The 20673-nt window shown below is 39.6% G+C and overlaps 1 protein-coding gene across 1 annotated transcript in view; it reads right to left on the bottom strand.

The window, feature by feature from the left end:
* The window catches only part of SPOCK1 (sparc/osteonectin, cwcv and kazal-like domains proteoglycan (testican) 1), a 268007-nt gene that overhangs the window by 70607 nt on the left and 176727 nt on the right, over positions 1-20673 (bottom strand). The window contains exon 4 of the mRNA XM_009865464.1: positions 15222-15354. Within this exon, the coding sequence (XP_009863766.1) occupies positions 15222-15354 (133 nt within the window). The remainder of the gene's footprint in view (positions 1-15221; positions 15355-20673) is intronic.

Raw genomic sequence — 20673 nt, 5'->3', positions numbered from 1 at the left:
TGCTAAACTTTATCCCCATAGGAGGTTAAACACAACTGCAGTTTGAAGTCATATTTACATGCTTCAAAAGTCCATGAAAAACATTTGGAGAATGTACTTACATTTTGGAAGGGCGTGCAGCCTAGTACACTAAGATTTTTTTTCCTAAAATACAAATAGCTCAAGAATCAAAAGATTTACTTAGATAATAAATCAGTATTTGTCATATAGTATCAAATAGCCGGTTATACACTACTGGTATTTGAACTGTGTTAATCACCAAGAGATTTGGGTGTGGTGTTTTGTTTTGTTTTTTTGATACTCCCTTTGAAAAAGTTACTTCATAGAATAACACAGCAAGGCTCTCGTGTCTAGTACTAAACATTTTGTTGACTAGTTAGTCATCCATTTATTGGTGTGTGCATTTACTCCCCATTTAACTGAATGTTTCACTTGTTCCAAATGGCTGAGCTCGACACTGGTCGCAGTAGTTCACGTTGCTGTGATGCTCCAGACAAAATGTCCTTTCTTCCCTTCAGAGCTCTGAGGCACTCCTGCATGTCCTCAGAACAACTCAGTCATTACCCTTCTAAATGGCAATACATCACCCTTCCTGCAGACTATAATAATAATATTGCAAATTACAGCTGAAGCTTCACCAAATTAGAAGTCGAAGATGACCGCTTTCTTGGAAGCAGTGTCTGGAATACATCAGTATTAAGCCTGGAAACCATTTCTCACAGTTGAAGATGTTAACGTGGTTTCTGTCACAGCACCTGGACTGCCCAGAGGATGTCACCTTTGAAATACAATGAATTGAGGCATCTTTGCCCAAGTCCTGATTTTACAATTCAAGCTCCAAGCACTGAGTTAGCACCTGCTAACTAGGAAATTGGGTTATAGAGGCAGTATTGGCTGAATTCTGGTACGTGCCTTGAACAGACACTACAACGTCACCTTTCCTCATCTGCATTTGGAAATGGTCTAACTCCTTGCAGAGTTAATGACACTGAGGTTAACCAAACCAATGACTATTGCAGTTATTTTGCCACATAATTAATGCCCACAGTGAACAACAACAGGTGTTTATAGAGTTGACACTCAAACAGGATTTGATCTACTCACAGACATTCAATGCCTTAAACAGATGCTAAGTTCTTGGGCAGATATCTACATGTTTGCTTCCCAGATCCATCCTCTTGGTCTTGTAGCACTACTGGCTGTCCTTTGAGCTGCTGCTGGAAGGATCATATTCAGCATTTTCTAGGGGGTCGGTTAGCTCAGTCAGTTAGAGCGTGGTGCTGATAACACCAAGGTCGCGAGTTCAATCCCCCTTCGGTCCCCATGTGTTGCCTGATCTAGCTGAGAGGCGTCCCTGCCCATGGCAGGGAGGTTGGATTAACTGATCTCTAAGGTCCCTCCCAGCCTGGGCCATTCTATGATTCTATGATTATAAAGACTGTGAATATTTTGATGGGTGAATATCACTGAAGACAAGAAGATAAAGTGATTAGTTTTAGCTGTTCCTCAGCACACACAATCCACGGGATGTGAATACACACCTACTGAAAAATTAACTGTATCAAAATGCTGAAAATATTGCAAATATTTTAATTGCCACTATCTGATGCATTGTCTGAAAGTGCCGATATAAAGCAACACACTTGAGAGACTGTAGAGTTCATCTTTGTGGCACCTGCTCCTCTGCCTGGATAGCACGGTTAGGGTGCTCGAGCCCTCACTTCCACTGGAAGGCATTTAAGAAGTCAGTGAGTTCTGGTCTCCAACCCTTGGGAAAAACATTAGTCCCTCCTCATTCCAACCATAGTCTGAGGAGACAGATGGATAAAGCTTCCCTGCCTTTAGGCATTCTCCTGGTCTCTTGGTTGTCTCATCCGAGCAGGGAGGGATCCCCGCATCAAGGGACTGAGGAAGGCACTTGATCTGGATTTCGGTTTAAAAATGAAATGAGAAAGGGTGAGCTCTGGTGCCAGAGTGATGCTGAAAGATGACAGCATCCTGTAGGAGTCAACTACAGCTCTGTGTGTGGGATCACCAAGGAAATCTATCCCCCAAGCAGTGCATAGGCTGATGGTTGGACGCTGAGGGAACATGACTGATTTGCACAGCTCCCTGAGTAGGAAAAACATTTAATTTAAGAAAGATTACATTGTCACAATTGCCCCTGACAAGAGCGCTTGTCTAGGGAGGCCTTGAGCCTATACTGTGGGCTAGCACTCGGCTCTAGCCAAGACCTTAAAAACATTCACAACACAGGCTGTCACAACACAGGCTACATTTCCTTGTCACTCTCTAAGTGTGACTGATTTGCCAAGATCAAGACTAAATTCATGTTCGGCACCAAGGGCACCTAACATGAATTATACAACTGGCTTTCCTTCCCAGCCTCCTGGATATGCTGAAGGAAACGCTTTCCCTGCATACATTCTTGCTTTTCTATCCACACCATATCCTGTGTAAGGATGCATGACCGCTCAGCTCATCTCACTGTCTCCCACCCACTCCAAAAACAAAGATCATGCTCGGTAACACGGAGACATGTGGCTATTAAATATCAATGCCTATAGTAGAAAATGTATTGATGGTGGCAGAGCAGCTTGCACCCTGGGATAAAATGGTAAAAAAAAAAAAAAAAAAAAAAAAGGGAGAGGGGAGAAAGGATAAGTGGTGATGGTTTGCTGAGGTGAACTTAGTACCAAGAAAAGTGACTGCTTAGCATATCTCAGGAAAGGCAGAGGCAGTGCCTGTGCAGAGAGCTCCATCTATGGAGACAGGAGAGCTCTCCACTGCACTGATAAGGGGGGGAAGAAAACACAAACCTAAGGGGAGTAGCTGATTAGAGGAAGGAATGAATAGGAAAGGATCTCCTCACCTTCCCCAAATCACAGATACAGAGATGAAACTAAAGTCACCAAACAGACAAACCTAAAAAGTACATCCAGAATGAGCCTGGGAGGTCAAGGGATCATCTTTTTTAATTTCTAACAGTGGTAACCTGGAGCTGCCCATGGCAGGAAAATGACTGTTGATACAGAGCAAATGCAAGGCTTTGAAAATATCAGATTTCGAGAGGCGGCAAAATACTTGCTTCCCAAATCCAGGACATAGCCCAATGCTAAAGTCATGAAACAAGGGAACCAGCAATCAATAACAAACAGAAAAATTCCAGACACTGCTCTCAGTTCTCCCAGTAGTAGAAGGTGCTGTCTTGGGCGTATTAACAAAGCAATAAATCCCACAGAATAATCTGTCACCCTTAAAGCACAGTGTATTCTTAGTCTTGAGAGTTTTTGCCCAAGGGCAGAAGATACTGGAGTTTCAGTGTCAGCTCACATCTTAGATTCTCTTCTAAAGGTATCTTTAAGTGGGTTACTCAATTTACTGGTATACTGCAAGATCTGATACTGAAGATGCACAGTGTTTATCGACTTCTTCAGAGAAAAATTTTAGACACTGATGGACTGGGTTTCACTCCCACGTCAATGTAGAGATAATCAGTGATAATTTAGAAAGTTTTTTCCTAAGCCGTATCTACAGAAGGTTATAAGCTTCACTGCAGACACCTATTTGGAAATCGCCAGGCTTATGCAAAGCTTTCACATTCCATGCTCTGCAGGGTCTCGTTCCTCCACTGACAACATTGAGAAGTTTATGATAGGGCATCAAAAGAAAAACATTAATTAAAAGGCTTCTGATTAATGAAAATGGAAAGGATTAAGAAAACTAGATTTGAAATAACTTTTTTAGATTAGATATAAGGACAAGAAGCAACTGTCCAGTAACCTTCTACTTATGTAAACGAAGTGATTCGCTCTGACTTGTAAATCTACAAGAGTTTTTCAACCCTTCATTCCTGAATTACAGCTATCACATAATCTAAAACCATATATTATTCATACTTTTTTATTATTGCAGTAATTCAAGAAGGCTGACTAAAGAAAACCTAACAAACTTCTTGTCAGGCATATTACAACATCAAAGAGCAAATCTAGGGCAAATATGTGTAGGAGCCCAGCATTACACTTGTAGTGGTGTACTGGACACTTCTGGAGACTCAGTTTCCGGCCCCAAATAATAGCCTTCATGCTCCAAAAATTCTGACCATATTTCCTGCTAATTGAGCAAAGCTAACGGAACACCAGCAAGGAATACCTCCCATTATTGTATTTCTTTGATGCTGTCAGCCTTTAGCACAGATGGAAGCTGTTCGCTGCAGACTGAATTCAGATATGTCTTCTGCTTAATCTTAACCTGTAGTCACAGCCATCCATTTATACATTATTCATTTTATTAATCCAATATTTACCGAATATTTCACTGTAGTTGACAACAAAAATCTATCTCCGTGTATGACCGTATGAGCTCATAACATTTGCTTCATAAATGCATCCAGAATTAATCTTTACATGCCCTATTTCCATTTCCCAAGGAACAGCTTCTTTTTTATAGACTCTATATGGTCCTAAGAAATAGGGTAAGTGAACACAGTAACAGTTAACCATCTTTAACATGCAGCCTGCATCTTTTTGAACACTTAGACCTGCAAGACTGGATTCAGTATCTCTTGTAAGAAAAATGACTGCTGAAAAAAAAGTAGACAAACACCTTTGAAGACTGAAGTCTCCCCATCTAACCCCTGCATTAAGCACCAGCATCTACAGGTTGGGTTTATCAAAAGCACCGATATCCTATCAAAGCTGAGCAAAATCTGCATGCAAAAACCCCAGAAGGTTGATTGTACCTTCTCTCATGGGAGGGTGCAGAGTCTCACCTCGGGATGGAACGGCAAAACCAGTATCTGGCAAAAACTGGTCAAAATCGTGAAATTGGTAATGCCAGCAGCTTACAGCAGGTAAAGCTGACCTCCCGTTGAATATACACTGCCTGCAGACAGCAGCCTTGACACATCCCTTGGCACCACACACGGTGGTGTGTCCCAAAGGAGCACCACCCTGTGCTACTGTTTTCTGTTTGGCCCATATTCGTTTCTGTTCTTTGCCCCCCAGTGCCTTCTCCTGGGCAAGCTGCCTATGGTAGGTAAAAAAGCACGTCAAAAGGTACATCACAGAGCCTGCGCAAGACATTACTCACAGTCTCGAAGTAAAGGATCAGGCTTATCCGATAAATGTTCAAACTAAACACAACAAGATTTAGAACACTCTAAAGAAAAGCGTAGTCTTATAGTTACTGCTTTGGAATTTACTGGCTTAAAATGGAAGATATTATGGCATCCCATCAAAGAGTTACATAACTCAGAAGGGTTTTCTTTGCTCAGCATTGTCTGAGCAAGATATATTTAAGCAATAAAACACGCTTCCAGTACTAACCCTCCTATACAGGCTCTATAATGATAGATTTTAGTTTTGAAAATCCAGATAGATCTCTCTACCAGCTAGCTTTCCTCTTCCATTTTCCTTAAAGATGCTTTTTCTGGTTATTTTCTACTGTATATTTGTTTGTTCGAATTGAGAGGCTTTCGATACCAACTTCAGCAGAGCTTGGTCATGATGTGCACCCTAAAGCCCCAGGTCTGGAATCCAGCACAAACCAGAGCACACTCCAAGCACAGTGCATCAGCTGAAAAAGCCTTTCATGTCAGTCTTCCTGCAATTTAAATTGGTTACGTACAATCTGTAACCGTCTTCAGTCTCTGGGCTTCACACTGTATCTCGCAGCATTTAGACCCCCTGGGTGGCAGGTGTCTCTGACATCCTCTCCTGAGAATGTTAAATGCAGAGACTTTAAAACTGGAATTTTTATCAAGATTTTATTTGTGTGAAAGGCAAGATATTCCTGAAGTAACATGATCAACTGAATTTAAGAGGGGAAAAAGTCCATTAATGAGTTGAAGCCTTGATCTACAGAAGCTTTTAGCACTTTATCTAACCTAACTTGTATTTAATAAGACAGGTTTTTTTCCAAATAATGTATCTGCAATCCCCAGTAAGAATCCCTGTAAATGAAATTTTATTTTAATATCCTATTTATTTCCCTGGAGGTTCACCTTGCTCCCATGTGCTACTGCTGGCTATAAATATGTGAAGATCACCTTGATTCATGGATTTACCCTCACTTTCTCACATCTACTCTCTGGATGATATTAAAAGACAAAATAACATCACTCGACTGTGACATCAGATGTTGAGTCTATTCTCTCCTTTGCCTAGTAAGTACTGGTGACAGTAATGGAGCAAAAGTAATGGAAATAGGAATTATGGGAACCATTCCTTCCCATCCCATCACTTATAGTATTGTGGGGTTTTTTTGTGATTATTTTATTATTTTTTAAATACTGTGTACTCTGGATCAATATAAAAACTGAAGGGTTACAGGAAGCTTCTGTTTGTCAAGGTCAACAGTATTTATCCATGCAGATATAAATCCTAAAGGCTGAGGTAGTGTCTTAAATCTGGAATTAGTCTTACCCCTATACTTAAAGTCAAATCTAAGGTGCTAAGCACTCCCCCCAATCTCAGATGGGAGCTGTACTGTGAGAGGAGAGAGCCCTGCACTTCAACAGGGTGCTGCTTCAAAGAGGTCATTTGGGTTTGGAGCTGCTGTTGGAAATCCAGCTATGGGCTTCAGGTCTTCAGATCTGTTCTCTACTTGAAGCGTGATGAATAGAGCTGCCTCAGAGCATTTACAGCCACCACAGAAATAGGATTTTACAGACAGAATGCTGCGTCATCCTAAGCCAGGGAGGTGTGAGAAAGCTGTGGAAAACTTGTACTTTATCGCATGTGAGAGCAAGACACAGCTACTAACTTAAAAAAAAAAAAAGAAAAGCCCTATTCCATCTCTCCAGTTAGCTGGACAAATCTAACACTTCAGTTAGCCCCTAACTGGAACTAGGAATGACTCAAATGTAATGCAGAAAATAAAAAAATTTTAAAAAAAAAAGATTCACCTGAAGCACAAACAGTACACGTGGCATACAAAAACGCGTTACATGGTGTGATTACATGTCTGCAAGAAAAGGAATTCTAGGTCTCAACACAAAATATTACAGCTGCAGGTCAATTTAAGAACTAGATGGTGCACAGCTGCAGACAACCATGCAAGAACAGGACAAAAATATATCCCCTGCTGACTGAACCCCATCAGCAGCTCCAGTTCACCAGTCCAGAGCTCATGCAGGGGTGGATGTCACCTGCAGAAGACATAAAACCAAGCAGGGAGGATTTGCATGACACTGCCATGTATTGTCCCAGGACATGAGATCTATTTGCAGAGGTCCTGCAGGGTGAACGCTGTAAGGCTGGGCAGAGCCCCAGATTAGAACTCCATTCTACAAGGTTTTCCTGTCATCTATCCTATGCAGGAATTGGAAGAGACAGCTTGAATAACAGTGCTGCCTCCCCTCTGAAAGCCTCCGCATTTCTATTAATAATTTCTTGCATTTTTGAACTCACGAAATGCAATATAGTGCTATGTCTACATCACTGACTGAAGAAAGCCATCACTATCCCCATTCAATCACTGAAGTTTTTAGAGGCTCTTTACACTGTCCATGCTACCAGAAAAACTTTTCTTTAAAAGACATTTCAGTGCTTTCTCCCCCTCATATGAGTCATTTAAAAGAAGTCTTTTTTGACCAGACAATGCAGGTTGCTAAGAGTCTTTTGAGATGTCTGCTCCATCAATCTGCAGAAATTCATGCTGAGATTTCACAACCAGCATTACTGAAATGTGCACTAGGAAACTTCCCTTTCTCCTTTATTTCCCTACCTTTTAATCAGGATCTCCAGTGACAAAAAGTGAATGCAGCTGGCTAGACCTAAAATGATCCCCTTCCGTGGTTGTTATTCATTCAAATTGAGAAAGGAATGTGAAGACAAAACTTGCATTAACAAGGAAATATCCTCCACTGTCATATATGTGGAACAAAATGTATTACATTTTCTTCTAGAAAAAAAAGAAGTGTTTACAGTAGAAACTAATTTTACTAGGATTACATTAAAGTAGAAGAATGCTGTATTTTTGGCCGTGACCCTTTCTCCCTTCATATTTATTTCTATATGGGTAAAAGAAAAATCATACACCATTGGAGAATAATCTGAAGTATATGGGAAAAAAAAGTTAATGGATATAACTACACGGATTTTAAACTCTCTTCTCTGCTTTCTTTTATTTAGAATGAAAATATCCCAGATGAGGGGAATGCAACCAGCTGAGCTCTTTTCTGTTGTGTAGTATTACCTCTGGGAAGACAGCCCTTAGTGAATCAAAGAACTCCACTTGAAACACTGGCTCAGCACACGCCCAGTACATGAAGTTGTTTGGCAAACAGTGAAACCAAGTCCCATTTTTCTACTTATTCATGTCCCCTACATCTTCCCATCCACACTATAATATTCGCAGCATTCTTCTTTCTGCTTCCCACAGTCTCTATTCCAACCCTCAGCTCCAAACGACCATCTGCACCTGGTGCAGCCGATGACCACAATGTTCCCAAATCCTCGCCATAACCCAAACTCCCTTTCATCATTTCTTCTGGTTGGATGGAGTAAAGAGCGCAGTGCAGAATATGTGGAGGTAGAGGAAGGCAGAAACAGAGAAGAGGATACGAATAGTCCTTGAAGAGAAAAGAAAGTCATTTAGAAGTTGCCCAATCCTTATAACACCATCAAAAGGTAATCTGGATGACTCCACGTTTTGAAGATTTGGAGGACTCCACTCCACCATGTAAAAACAAAACAATGAAAAACAAAGAAAAACCACATAACAAAAGCAAACAAACAAACCAGTAACCAACCAAACCACAAAACCACTCCCTATCTCCTCAGGAAGGACCGACAAACTGCAAGTTACCATTAAGCAGGTTCTCAGCTGATTTCCAGCCCAACATACAGCTATTTTGAGGGCTCAGATAGGTTCCTCTCCAGATTTTGCCTTAGATTCAGTGAAAGTTCAGAGTAACAATTTTGATGAAAATATCGTGAGCTCAGACTGACATTTTTCTATAAAATTATTTCACTGGAAAATACTCATATCGTTCTTCCTGCAACAACTATCACAGTATCTCCTCGATACTATGTGTATAACATCGACGTGATTCCTTTTTAACACCAAATAAACACATTTAATACGATGCAATTATTTTGTGCATGACTATTTAAAGTCTAATTTAGTTATGCATCTATACAGCACAGATTTTTTTCAAATATGACAAATGTGTTCACTTGTGCACTTTATGCCACATTGACAACTCATTGAGTACTGTCAACCTCAAGACGCGCTTTCTAGTCCAATTATACTACAGAGGCACATTTGATCATGATGCATAATACAAAGATGCACACATAAATTATTGTTAATGGAAATTACGTGCATTGAACCTCTCACACATTGTTTAAAATCTATGCCCCACAAAAATAATTTTAAAGTAACAGGTTTATATTGTGTGGAATATGAGTTATCTAAAATCTAGTCCTCTGCCTGTCCTGTTATAAAGGGACATGACAGTTTACAAAGATCAAGTCTTATGGCTTTAGTCCTTTTGAGTTTCTAGCCTTAAAGCTTTTGAACACTAAAAATGTAAAGCAGTCTGTATCATTCAAACAACCTCATTTTCTAACCCACCTTGATTAACATTGCTGGCTGAGGCCAATTACAAATGCCTTGAGGCTTATAGCCTCATAAGCAGAATGTGACAGGTCAAATTTTATTGTTTGCCCCATCTATCGTTACTGACACAATAATTCAAAGTACACGAGGCACAGCCTACTTGCTGCTGCTTCCTTCTCCTTGTGCACTGGCTGTAATTTTAATGTAGGAGCTTATTTATAAAGTACATCATCTTCTGCCATTCAGTGCTGGCTTCTTCCACACACGTGAAAATAAAAAGCCTCAAGTGAGACTTTTCTTCTAGCAGCATCTGGTGTTCCCTCTTTTGGGGTAACATGCCCAAGCAAGTGACCACTGGCAATGCATTTCATCAACAAGTAATTTTTGTATGTCTAATGCAATGTGATAATGAGAATTAAATCAAAAAGAGGAAAAAAATTGAGCCACAGACCAATGAACACTCGCAAAAAAAAATAAATCTGGAGTGACGTAGATAACTAATCAAAATGATCTTTTACTGCATAAACATGATGGGCACGCAACTTCATTTTTCAAGACACTAATGAAATGAAGCGTCATTTAATTCCGTAAGACTTCAGCACATATATTAAGAAACAGTCTTTCCTAAAGAAAAAGGTTGTTTTTTCATGGTTTTGGAATACTGAGCAGCCAACAGTGGGAGTATTGCATATTCAGTCTTCTAGCTATTGGCAGTAGTTACCTGGGTGCCTAAACAAAAATATTGCCTTCAACACTGTAGAAACTCACAAATGGAAAGAAAATTGGTGACATAAAAAAAAAAAATAAAATTTCAACTCACTCAAAAAACCCCCAAACTCCCAAACAAAATATTAGCACCATACATGGGCAAATCAAAAAAGCACTGGGAGCAAACCCTCCCTACAATGAGCTGCCCTTTTTCAGCATTGGTCTTTGCTACGTGAGGAAAGTCAGTCCCGACCACTTTAAAAGAACCAAAAACCTGAATGAAACATGAATCTAGATGAAAATTATTTTAGCATGCTCCAAATTGCCATAACAAAATCCCTAAATATTTTTGTTTGCCAATACCTTGGCAAAGAGTATTTTACACACATATGACTTGCCTCCTGACACCATTCTCCACTCTCCCATTTTTGGGGGTAATTTGGTAACAACTGACATTAAAACACATGGAGCTGCATTAACATACAGCATGTCTAATTACTAAGAGTTCAAGAGACATTTATTTCATGTTTACCCACTAAGAATCTTCTTTAAATTGGATATATTCAAGTGAATCCAATCAATTGAACTCTAGTCAATATAAACGAATAAAAAAAAAGACCCAGAAAAACAAGCAGCAGAAACATAAAGCGCTCCCCAACAGCATACTACTTCGGATTTTAAATTTAGAATTTGTTATCCCATGGGAGCACTGGCAAAAGTCAAGACAACAATCACAAAATTCTGCAGTTCTGTGGCACTGCAGAGATGAGCTCTGCCAGTCGTTTTGCAGAGCTGTACGAGCATTCTTAGAGTCGCCTGGGAAAAGGGGCTTGTAAAGAATTTAGAGGAGTTGGACTGAGAGAAGCAACCTCACGCTGCCTGAAACTTCATCTCTTTCCCGTTGCTCAGGGATGGTGTTTGTTTAGTGGAACTCTGAAGGTTGTTTTATTCTGCACAGGTTCTTACGTTGCATTTCCCAGCATGGTGTTTATACCTCACTACTGCAGCTATGTATTGAGTAGTTTGTTTGTTTGGTTTTTTTAAAGGGAGCTCAGAGCAGTTTTTTTCTCTAAAATCACATTACCAAAATAAAAAGAATGAATTACCGCTCACAGCAACATGCCTAATAGAGACATTTTAGCACAATTTCTCCCAGATTCTGTGGGCTTAATTTGATAATTAAAACATTCAACTCTGACAAGCCTTAACTAATGTAAAGTAACAGATTCAGGAATTAAAGAAAAATATACGGATTTAGGAACTGACAAAACACGTTAATTGCAAAGAACCCACCCCGTGCAAAGCCAAATTATTTTGGACTGAGCAATATAAGGAATGTAGAGGAACAAACCAAAAATACCCCTCCCTTGCTAGGCAAGGTTATAGAAAGGAGATAAACATTGCCATACCCAAATTAGGCCAATTTGCTTAACCTATACTTGTTAAAACTCAGGAGGCACAACTTTGGATATATTTCACTTTCTGTCAGAGCCTATCATTCACTAATCTCAGCAAAAAAACCAAAACCCAAACCAATAAACAAACAAAACCAAAACACAACAAACACCGAAACACAATTTTTAGAGATTATTCACTTTGTGCAGATAAAGTAGCCAGATGCGTCCGAGTCAGATGAGTGATCTACAAAGGTACCTGGATTTAGGCAAATTCTAGGTCTCCCTCAGTCCTCTTGGGATTCCCTGTTATTTGTGATAATAAAGTCGGTAATGCTGAGAGCCTTATGCCAGATGTGTTGCCAAACCACACTGTACTAAACCCTCAACACTTGGGCACTTCAACAAATATTTGTTGTTAACTGTGCGTCTGAAGCCAAACTCATCCTAATTAAACGTTGCAGCCCTGACATTGTGCACATTTCACTAATAAGGCCTTGTTATTTTGGTCATTGTTTTTTCCTCCTGTTTTAAGATTATTCAAAAATTACTTCTCTTATACATCCCTTAAAATCAAATTTGCTACCTAATGTTATGACAACAGGAGGTGATTTTTCCGTTTTCAAACAAAAAGATACACAGTCATGGACTTAATTAGTTTACAATGATTTAATTAAAATTTGCGGAACAACAGTGTACCTAATTAGAAGCATAATAATTATACCAACTTACCTTGCCATCTTTGAAGGTACCATTAGTCATTGAGGTGGTATGTTTTGTAATTTAAGATCATCCTTATTTTCATTTTCTAATTAGTTAAGTGCAGTCATTGTCATGTTCAGGTAATTGCTTTATTAACTAGCTTAATTAAACTTCCTGTAAAACCAACAGCTACAGAGTTATTCTTCTAAATGTGTTGCTGACAAAAGCATTAACTAATTACACAGTGCTCTTTACAGAGCTTACTTACCCCATAAGCTTAGTTCATTAGTACTTTAAAGAGCTTTGAAAACTCTGACTGCAGTACACTATGGAAGTGCTTTGTATTGTTAGCGGATTAAATGGAGCTGTTCTACCCAGGAAATGACAATTTCTCTTTACAAAGTTTTATAATATGCAAGAGAATGTGCACTTTGTAAAACATCTGCATTTCAAGCAACAACTGGAGAGTCAGTGAAATTTTTGACAAACCTAAAGCCCCCAGAGTTCAAAGTTCACAGGAACAGGTGACAGAGAGTTCCTAAAGTTTTCAGAAATATAACAGAATTATGCAAATTTTTTAAAAAACAGGGTAGAAACAATTGCTGGAAACAGGCTATGTGGATCAAATAGAGTCACATCTGTGTTCAAATTTTGCCATCCACAAGCACTGAATTTTGGTGTAACTAAAGAACCTCAGCCCTCAGAGGAATTAGTTATAAATAGGACAAGTGATCACACTATCCAGTGAAAACTAATGGTGAATTTGAGGTAAGCAGTCGTATTCTGTTCTTAAGAGATACCAGAAACCCACAACCATCACTGACCATAAAAACATTATCTGTTAGCACATTCCAATATACCACTTAGTTTTAATGCTCTGCCTAGAGTATTTTCAGCTCATTCACCAAAATTTGCCTTTTGAAAAAAAAAATAAAAAAAATCAGTGAAGCAGAACTTTTAGAAGACATTTTAGACACACAATGATGCTCTACAGCTTACAATAATGTACTCTATACAGTGAAGAACAAAGGTATTGCTGCAAACACCTCCTTGAGATTGTGTGAAGGTTAAGCAGACATGCATCCTCTCACTAGTACTGGATGTAACAGAAAAATTACCAACTAGCATGAAACTGTAGGAGCTTTCTATCAAAAAACCCCCAAACCCCAAAAATAGAAAAAGCAACTACAAATACACAATTTGACAAGCAATCACCTCTCTTGAACAGTACTCAAAAAGCAATGAAAACCCTCCCTGATAGTTAAACACACAATAAATAAAGATGAGACAAAGTTGCTTCAGAATAAGTCTTAAAAAAAGTTTCCTTTCAGAAAAAAAAAAAACAACAAACCACCAAAAACCAAAATCAAAACCAAACACATTTGGAGGCAATTTCTGGAAGGTGTCTTTGACAGTCAAGCACATCAGGACTAGGAATTGTTTGACGTCTTCATTATAGCCACCAGGCTTATATCGTAGTCAGAATGGTGAATTTATGACATTAGCAGAATTTCTGGTAAAAACTATTTGGACCTTATGGTAAGAAATATAGAAGGTCAAGAAAAGACTCAAAGCTAACAGACACACAGAAATGAGTTCAATAGGAGGACAGAACATGCAATGAAAGCTATTTACTACAGAATATTTTATATATTCTCAAGAGTTTACAAAAAGTTGTTTTCAAAATCATCCCAACTGTAATCCTAAAGACTAATGCTAAATTACTGCATTACACACGCCTAGAGAGTATTAATGTGTAGCTTTTTTAACAGGCAACTTGGAGCTCTTTTTCTCCAGTTCATGTACAAAGATGAGAGAGCTTCTGCTGATTCGCTCCCTTGGCCATGCAAATCCTTCTGCCAGAACAGAAGAGGGGCTTGAATGAATTAGCCACAGCAGCATTTTTGTATTTGTGTCCATTCATGGATGAAGAACTCAAGCTGCCCAGCTGAGAAGATAAGGCAGTTGCAATATTATCATCACTGTTGCATCACAGCAGAGAATTTTTTCCTCCTTGATCACTTAATTTTCCTGGATTTCAGGAGGGGCTATTTTTGCGTTTTAAAGGGTAGTTTTACTGGCTGTTTTACTTACTTTGCATGCAGGAAGAGAAGAAAACCTTAGGGCTATGCCCTAAACACAGCTTCCAGTGCCTGAAGTGCTGTTTATGGAACACTTATCTGAGACATGGAACACTTTATTTGATAACAGGAGATCTGGACTGCTGAATGGCTATGAAGACAGTATCTTTTACTGAGTAAAGCCCTAAGGTGATCATATTTTCAATATAACAATGAGCCAATTTACCCCCACTGGGTTATGGGAATTTTTTTTTATGGTACCATATATGACACATCTGGCACACAAGCCTATTAAAACTGCGGTTTAAATGAATTTAATATGTTACTTGTGCAGAATGAAGAAAAAAAAATAATTTAACAAAAGAAATCTGTCACCGAACAATGATACTACCAAGTTACTATGCCATTTGAAAAGGAAATCTTAAAGAACTATCCCAAATCCTCTTGTCTGAACAAATCAAGCTCATAAAATGATTTTTTCCTGTTGCATCATCAATACTCAAAGTGTTCTACTTCATTAGAAAGCTATTTAGAGAAACATAAGTCATGAAAGTCCTAAGATTCTGATTTGTCATTCCAACTCGCTCTTTGTCAAATTTGCAAAATCCACGTTTATCAGCACTTTTTTGTTGTTGTTTTACACAAAAATATTTCAAAGCTGCAGTAGACCGTAATTTAATGCTGTAATATTAATGAAAGCTATTTCACCTTCACACTACAGCCTGGATGACCACTGCTGAAAGGAGTTCAGGTCACCAGCAGAACCTACCTTGGTCGTGTATGTGTGTCCATCAGACCCGCAGACAGGGCTGGCATGTGTCATGGGGCAGGGCTTGCATTTTACTATGTTAGCTGGTCCAGTCCAGTGCTTCTGGGCCACATTTCCTTTCTTTTGTCGAAGGCTGTAAAGTAAGAGAAACCAGTTGATTGGCTTTGTTTTTTTTGAACATGCTTGCATAAAACAGAAGAACGAAGGCTTCACCAAATAAGCTGGATTAATTCAGAGCAAGTAAATTAAATACAGCTCCTAACAATGCTCCTGTAACATGGCACATCACAGCAGGCAATCTAAAAAGTCATAAATTGCTAGATTTACAACACATGGCAGCTTCATTTTGATTTACAGTTACAAATTCCTTCCCTTAAGAACACAGCATTTTGCTGAACTACACAGCATTGTTGGCGAAGCAGGAAAATAACATTACATCAGGTTGGATTTACAGAACTTTTCTACAGGCCTTCTCTAAGTTGCCAAGTTATTGTTCAGGTAGTGACAATTTTAAAGCAAAATCCTTTGGAAAAACATTGAAAGTTATATTCTGCTTATAAAAGTTTATAAAAATGACCAAACAATGTTGTCACTGTTTGTGCAGCAGCCCTCTCTCCATGCCAGCTACTGAGCCACTGTTATTCTTGGATCAATCCCAGTCCCCCAGGAATGCTGTAAAGAACATCTCCAAACCCACAAAAGCATTTGTGCTATGGGAGTGACAGCAGTTGTCCTCAAGTCACGGACTACTCAATTAGTGTATTAAAAATGGCTATGAAAAGACATCTGCTCCAAAAACTTATTGCAAAACATGTGCAATTGATTCCGATTAATAGCTCAATTTTCCTGTCATAATGAACTACTTGACTGGTATGATGTTAAGCAATTATCACCAGCCCACTGTTGTAAGCTGATTAAAAGTTTTCTTTAGAAACGACAAGTCAGTGTTACAATGCAGATTCATTTTGGCCATGTGTACTTGTCTTTCACTTCAAAGCAGTTACAAGGGAAGGCAAGGCATCGCCTCAGTGTTGCTGGAGACCGTTAAGAATAACTGCCATCTGTTCTCACACCACAGTAAAAAAAGATATAATGGTTCAGCTAGAAATACATTTCAATGTGCTGCTGAATGACTTTATCACAGTTTTAGAAAAATATATATACAGATATTTTTTCAAGCAATTTCACTGCAGCTTGCAATTTGCTACACAATACTGACTCTGATGTAATGACACATTCAGCTGCTAAAATAATAAAAATTCTATTCTTTCACCTCAGTTCTAGTTTTCTTCACATCTAACCTTTGTCACTGATGAATAGTACTATTAAGAAGCTTGTATCCACAGAAGGAATCCAATCATCATATCATAAACTATGAAAATAGAAGCCTAATATTTAAGACTAAATGCCCCTGTTATTTTGAAGTTTTCTTAATGTGCGGAGCAGCTTTCTCTCTTTCAGGTGCATTCTGCCGTGCAGAGTTACCATTATACCGGCTGCTACCTCCTCTGGATGGGTGGTTGCTTGGCTCTGAACCCCCAAATACGACTCTGCAGACATGCTCTTTTATGCTGGGGCTGTACAAACCATTTATTGAAGTTTTCCAGAGTGACTTTTCTGCAGCTCTCTCCCCTCCAACACTCCTATGTTACTAAAATGTAATGATTACCTTATTTTCCTGACTGTTTCAATTACAGGCATTTCTCTTGCCTTTTGAGCTTGACAAGAAAATGTCCTTGTTCACTTTACTTACAGCCCTGCACTTCTAGAAACACACAAACCCCGAGTCAAAAAGACGTTTGGACTCAGGACTGTAGATACTGATGGCCTGGAGATAGATGGGGAAGGTGCCATGCTCCTTCTTTGGGGGATGCAGAAGGATGGATCACAGCACAAAACAGACTTTTTACCTTTTCACAGACTTTGATTTTTCACAATGTCAAACAACAGATTCTCATCTATGTGTGAAGTTGTTAAGAAAGAAGTTTTAGGATTAGTTATAGAAAAACAGCTAAGAAATGCTGAACTTGAAGTATATGATTTAGCGCCATCATCAAAGCCATTAGCCACAAAGCATGCAGGATGGAAATGAGGGACTGAACTAATGAGCACCTCATCAAAATTAAATGTAAACTGAAGTTCTTAGCGAGACTGATGCCTCGCAAATCACAGCATCCTGAGGCTCTGGGTGGCAAGCATAAAACATATCGTACAGCATTTGTGAGCCAAACTACATTCAGGCATTTCATCATGGTATGAATCATTCTATGATTTATTTCATCATTCTATGATTTTACACTATAACCTCTAACGGAAAGTCTGTCCAGACACAGCTGCTCATCCCTCTCTGCAGAGTCTTACACCCCACCTGCTCCCAATTGCTTTAATCCTGGCCTTTGTCCCTTCAAGACTCATGCACAAAGTCAGTTTCTATCGGAAGATGCTTCTGGAGCTAGCAATGTTTGCCACTCTCCTACGCACACATTAAGAAAATAAGTAAAAAAGTAATTTAATTCGTCCATTGCGGTTATTTCAGCAGCTCACTGAGGCTGGTAGCCCTTCCCATCACTTTACTGGGTAGAAAGAACATGCAGAGCCTTAGACCTGAGCTCTGTTCTCACCACAGCTGCCTGGAAGCCGGGAGCAAGGCACGGTCTGTGAAAGCAGAACCTGCCCTTTGCTGGGGACCAGAATGGATTCACCTCAGCTCAGTTTGCAACCTTTCACTTACAGACACTGAAAGAAACCTTATTCTCTTCCCTTCCCCCAATACTAACTGTCAGGGTCCTCTTTTGATGCAGGTGTGATGGAATTAGCAGCACAATCAAGCAGCCATTTTGGTTGCAAGAAAAAAAATCTGGGTTTCAAACATGAATATATTCTTTTCAAGCTATAATTCTGTCAGAAACAATAGTGCAGAACATCAACGTATTTGAGGCAAGTCAAAACTAATTTTGTTAGCTTGGCCAAGTGAGCAATACCCGGAAGTTTCAACTGGATACCCAGACTCCACAGCCTCGCCAAAAGTATAGACACACACCCACCTCCTAGAGAGAACATCTATTTTCCAAAAGGAAATATGTATTTTTCTGGAGTGGTGTTTTGAGAGGCTGGATAAGGCTCTGGGAAGCTTTTCAATCCTGCAACCTCTAAAAACACATCAAACATCCGAACAAACAAATTAAAACCTAGACAAGGATGTTGGCTGCCACAAGCAGCCAGCCAGCAAATCCCTTCTCAATGGAAGTGCACATTCACACACTCTGGGAACATGGTTTTCTATGCTAATCATCTTGTTTTAGAACAAATATGTCAAGAGCAAGCCAGGCCAAAGCAAGTTAAGGCTTTTTTTTTTTCTTCCCAACAACTTTAATCCCGTTTTAAGACTCAGAGCAGCTGATCTACTACAAATCATTTGAAAATAACAACCATGCAGAAAGAACACACCAGAAATTCAAAAACTCCCCACTGAGGTAAAAGCCTGCTACATTTATAAGCACAAGAGGGTCAAGTACTTTCAATATTCCAGAAGCAAATAGACATGAATATCTTACTCCAATCTTGAAGACCAATTCTACCTACTTTTGCTTTTCAGACTAGGGAACCAATGCACTGAAAGGTGTGAGATTTAAGGAGTAGATAAGTTTTAGAGAATTCAGCCACTTAACGTTTTAATGCATAAATAAGTTTTAGCGGTTTAAAACATTCACACTTCACCACAAGGAAAATATACACTTCATTACTCAGACACATCACTTACCAGGGAAGCACAGGGAGACCACATCTGTTTTGCTCACCCAGGAACTGGGAGAAGGCAGCAGGGGTTCCAGATGCGAGCACCAGCCCTTCAGCACAGATCTCCCAAGCACAAAACTTTCACCGTGGCACAGGAAGCTCAAAAGCCCTGGGAGAGCTGGCTCCACCCAAGATTTTACAGCTTCCAGGTGTGTCCTGGGAAGCCATAAGCTCAGCCCTAACGAGAGGTGAGGGGTGCAGGTGGCTGCCCCGGGGGATGTGAACCCCACCCCAGCCTCTTCCCACCTGGCTGGGAGCTCTAGGCACCGAGACAACCTGCCAGCTCAGCTCTGATTCAGCAAAAAGTTATCAAACCCAATATCTCAAACAAAACACCTCACACCAAGTCATATTTTCTCCCACAGCCTTAATTCCTGATCAACTCTCTGAGTGGACAATTTAGGCTATGCTGTTTAGGGATCTCTGCACCTTTGCTTACAGCAATTCTGACAGCACAGCTGGAGAATATATGGAAACAACCTCTGCAAAGGTAGAGGCCAAAATAAAGTAATTTGCACAAAAATTATATTTTGCTCATTTACATTTACAATCTGATTTATCTGCATTTAATTTTAAATTTTACACAGGTCCTAGAACAATTAATAATTTCCATTTCATTTGCTTTGAAATACTCTTGGAAAAACTGAAATTTTAAAACATTTTAAGGTAGCATTTTTAGAAGGAAATAACTTTTTTTTTTAAGGGTGAAACCTGGAGGGCAACACCAAAGAGCTTCACAACCATAAAACAGGAAGTGAGAGAGGATAAGAAATGGATGGTTTCACCCAATACTTACTTTCAAACTACTGCACAAAGTTAATTTTCTTGCTATTTACTGAACTAATTGATAGATTTTAATTACCCCCATCTTCAGGTGATTGTGCGTTGCTCTTCAATTACAGCCAACATGGAGACATTCCTCAAGATTAGGATTAAGTTCATCCATCCTTCTTTCTTTCTACACCTTTTATCAAACCAAAATGCTGCATGCCACGTACAACTACTTATCGATCAAGCGCTGTTGGAGGAAAATTAAAAATCTCAGTGCACCAAAGAAGTTACCAAGTATTTGTGCTTCCTCAGAAGCTGGAAGAAGCTCTGACAGGGCAAACTTAAGCCATTTCCTGAAGCTGGAACAATTCACCGTGGAAAGAGTTTAAAATGTACTGCCCGTACCTTCTCTATGCCTCGCGCACAGTTTGTTCTTGTCTCCCTGAAGGGAGCTTAACACGCCAGAGATAAACCCTGCAGTGCTGGGCTGGTTCTATCTTTCCTTTGCACGAGGTGTGTTTGTCTTGTTCTTGAGGAAAAGAATGACAGAGATGAAATTCGCCAGGATAAAAAGGTGACGCTCGCTTCTCTCTTTGTATCATTTTGGTATTCTGGCTGTTTCGAGACAATCGCTGCAGGTAATTTCTGAGATCCAGCACCACCGAGTCAGAGAACCCCTGAATGCATTTACTTGGGCAAGGCTGCTCAAACAACAGCGAAGCCTGCGTCTGATCAGCAAAAATGTGGCATTTAAAGATGTATAATGTTAAACTGCCACGACAACTCGCTCTGCATAATATCTTTAGGGGGCCAGTTAGCTCAGTCAGTTGAGCGTGGCGCTAACAATGCCAAGGTCACGGGTTCGATTCCCGTTCGGTCCCCATGT

This window comes from Apaloderma vittatum, unplaced genomic scaffold (genome assembly GCF_000703405.1).
Source record: "Apaloderma vittatum isolate BGI_N311 unplaced genomic scaffold, ASM70340v1 scaffold4850, whole genome shotgun sequence".
Lineage (NCBI taxonomy): Eukaryota > Metazoa > Chordata > Aves > Trogoniformes > Trogonidae > Apaloderma > Apaloderma vittatum.
Note: the sequence above shows the minus strand (reverse complement) of the source record. Positions and strands in the feature narration are given on the sequence as shown.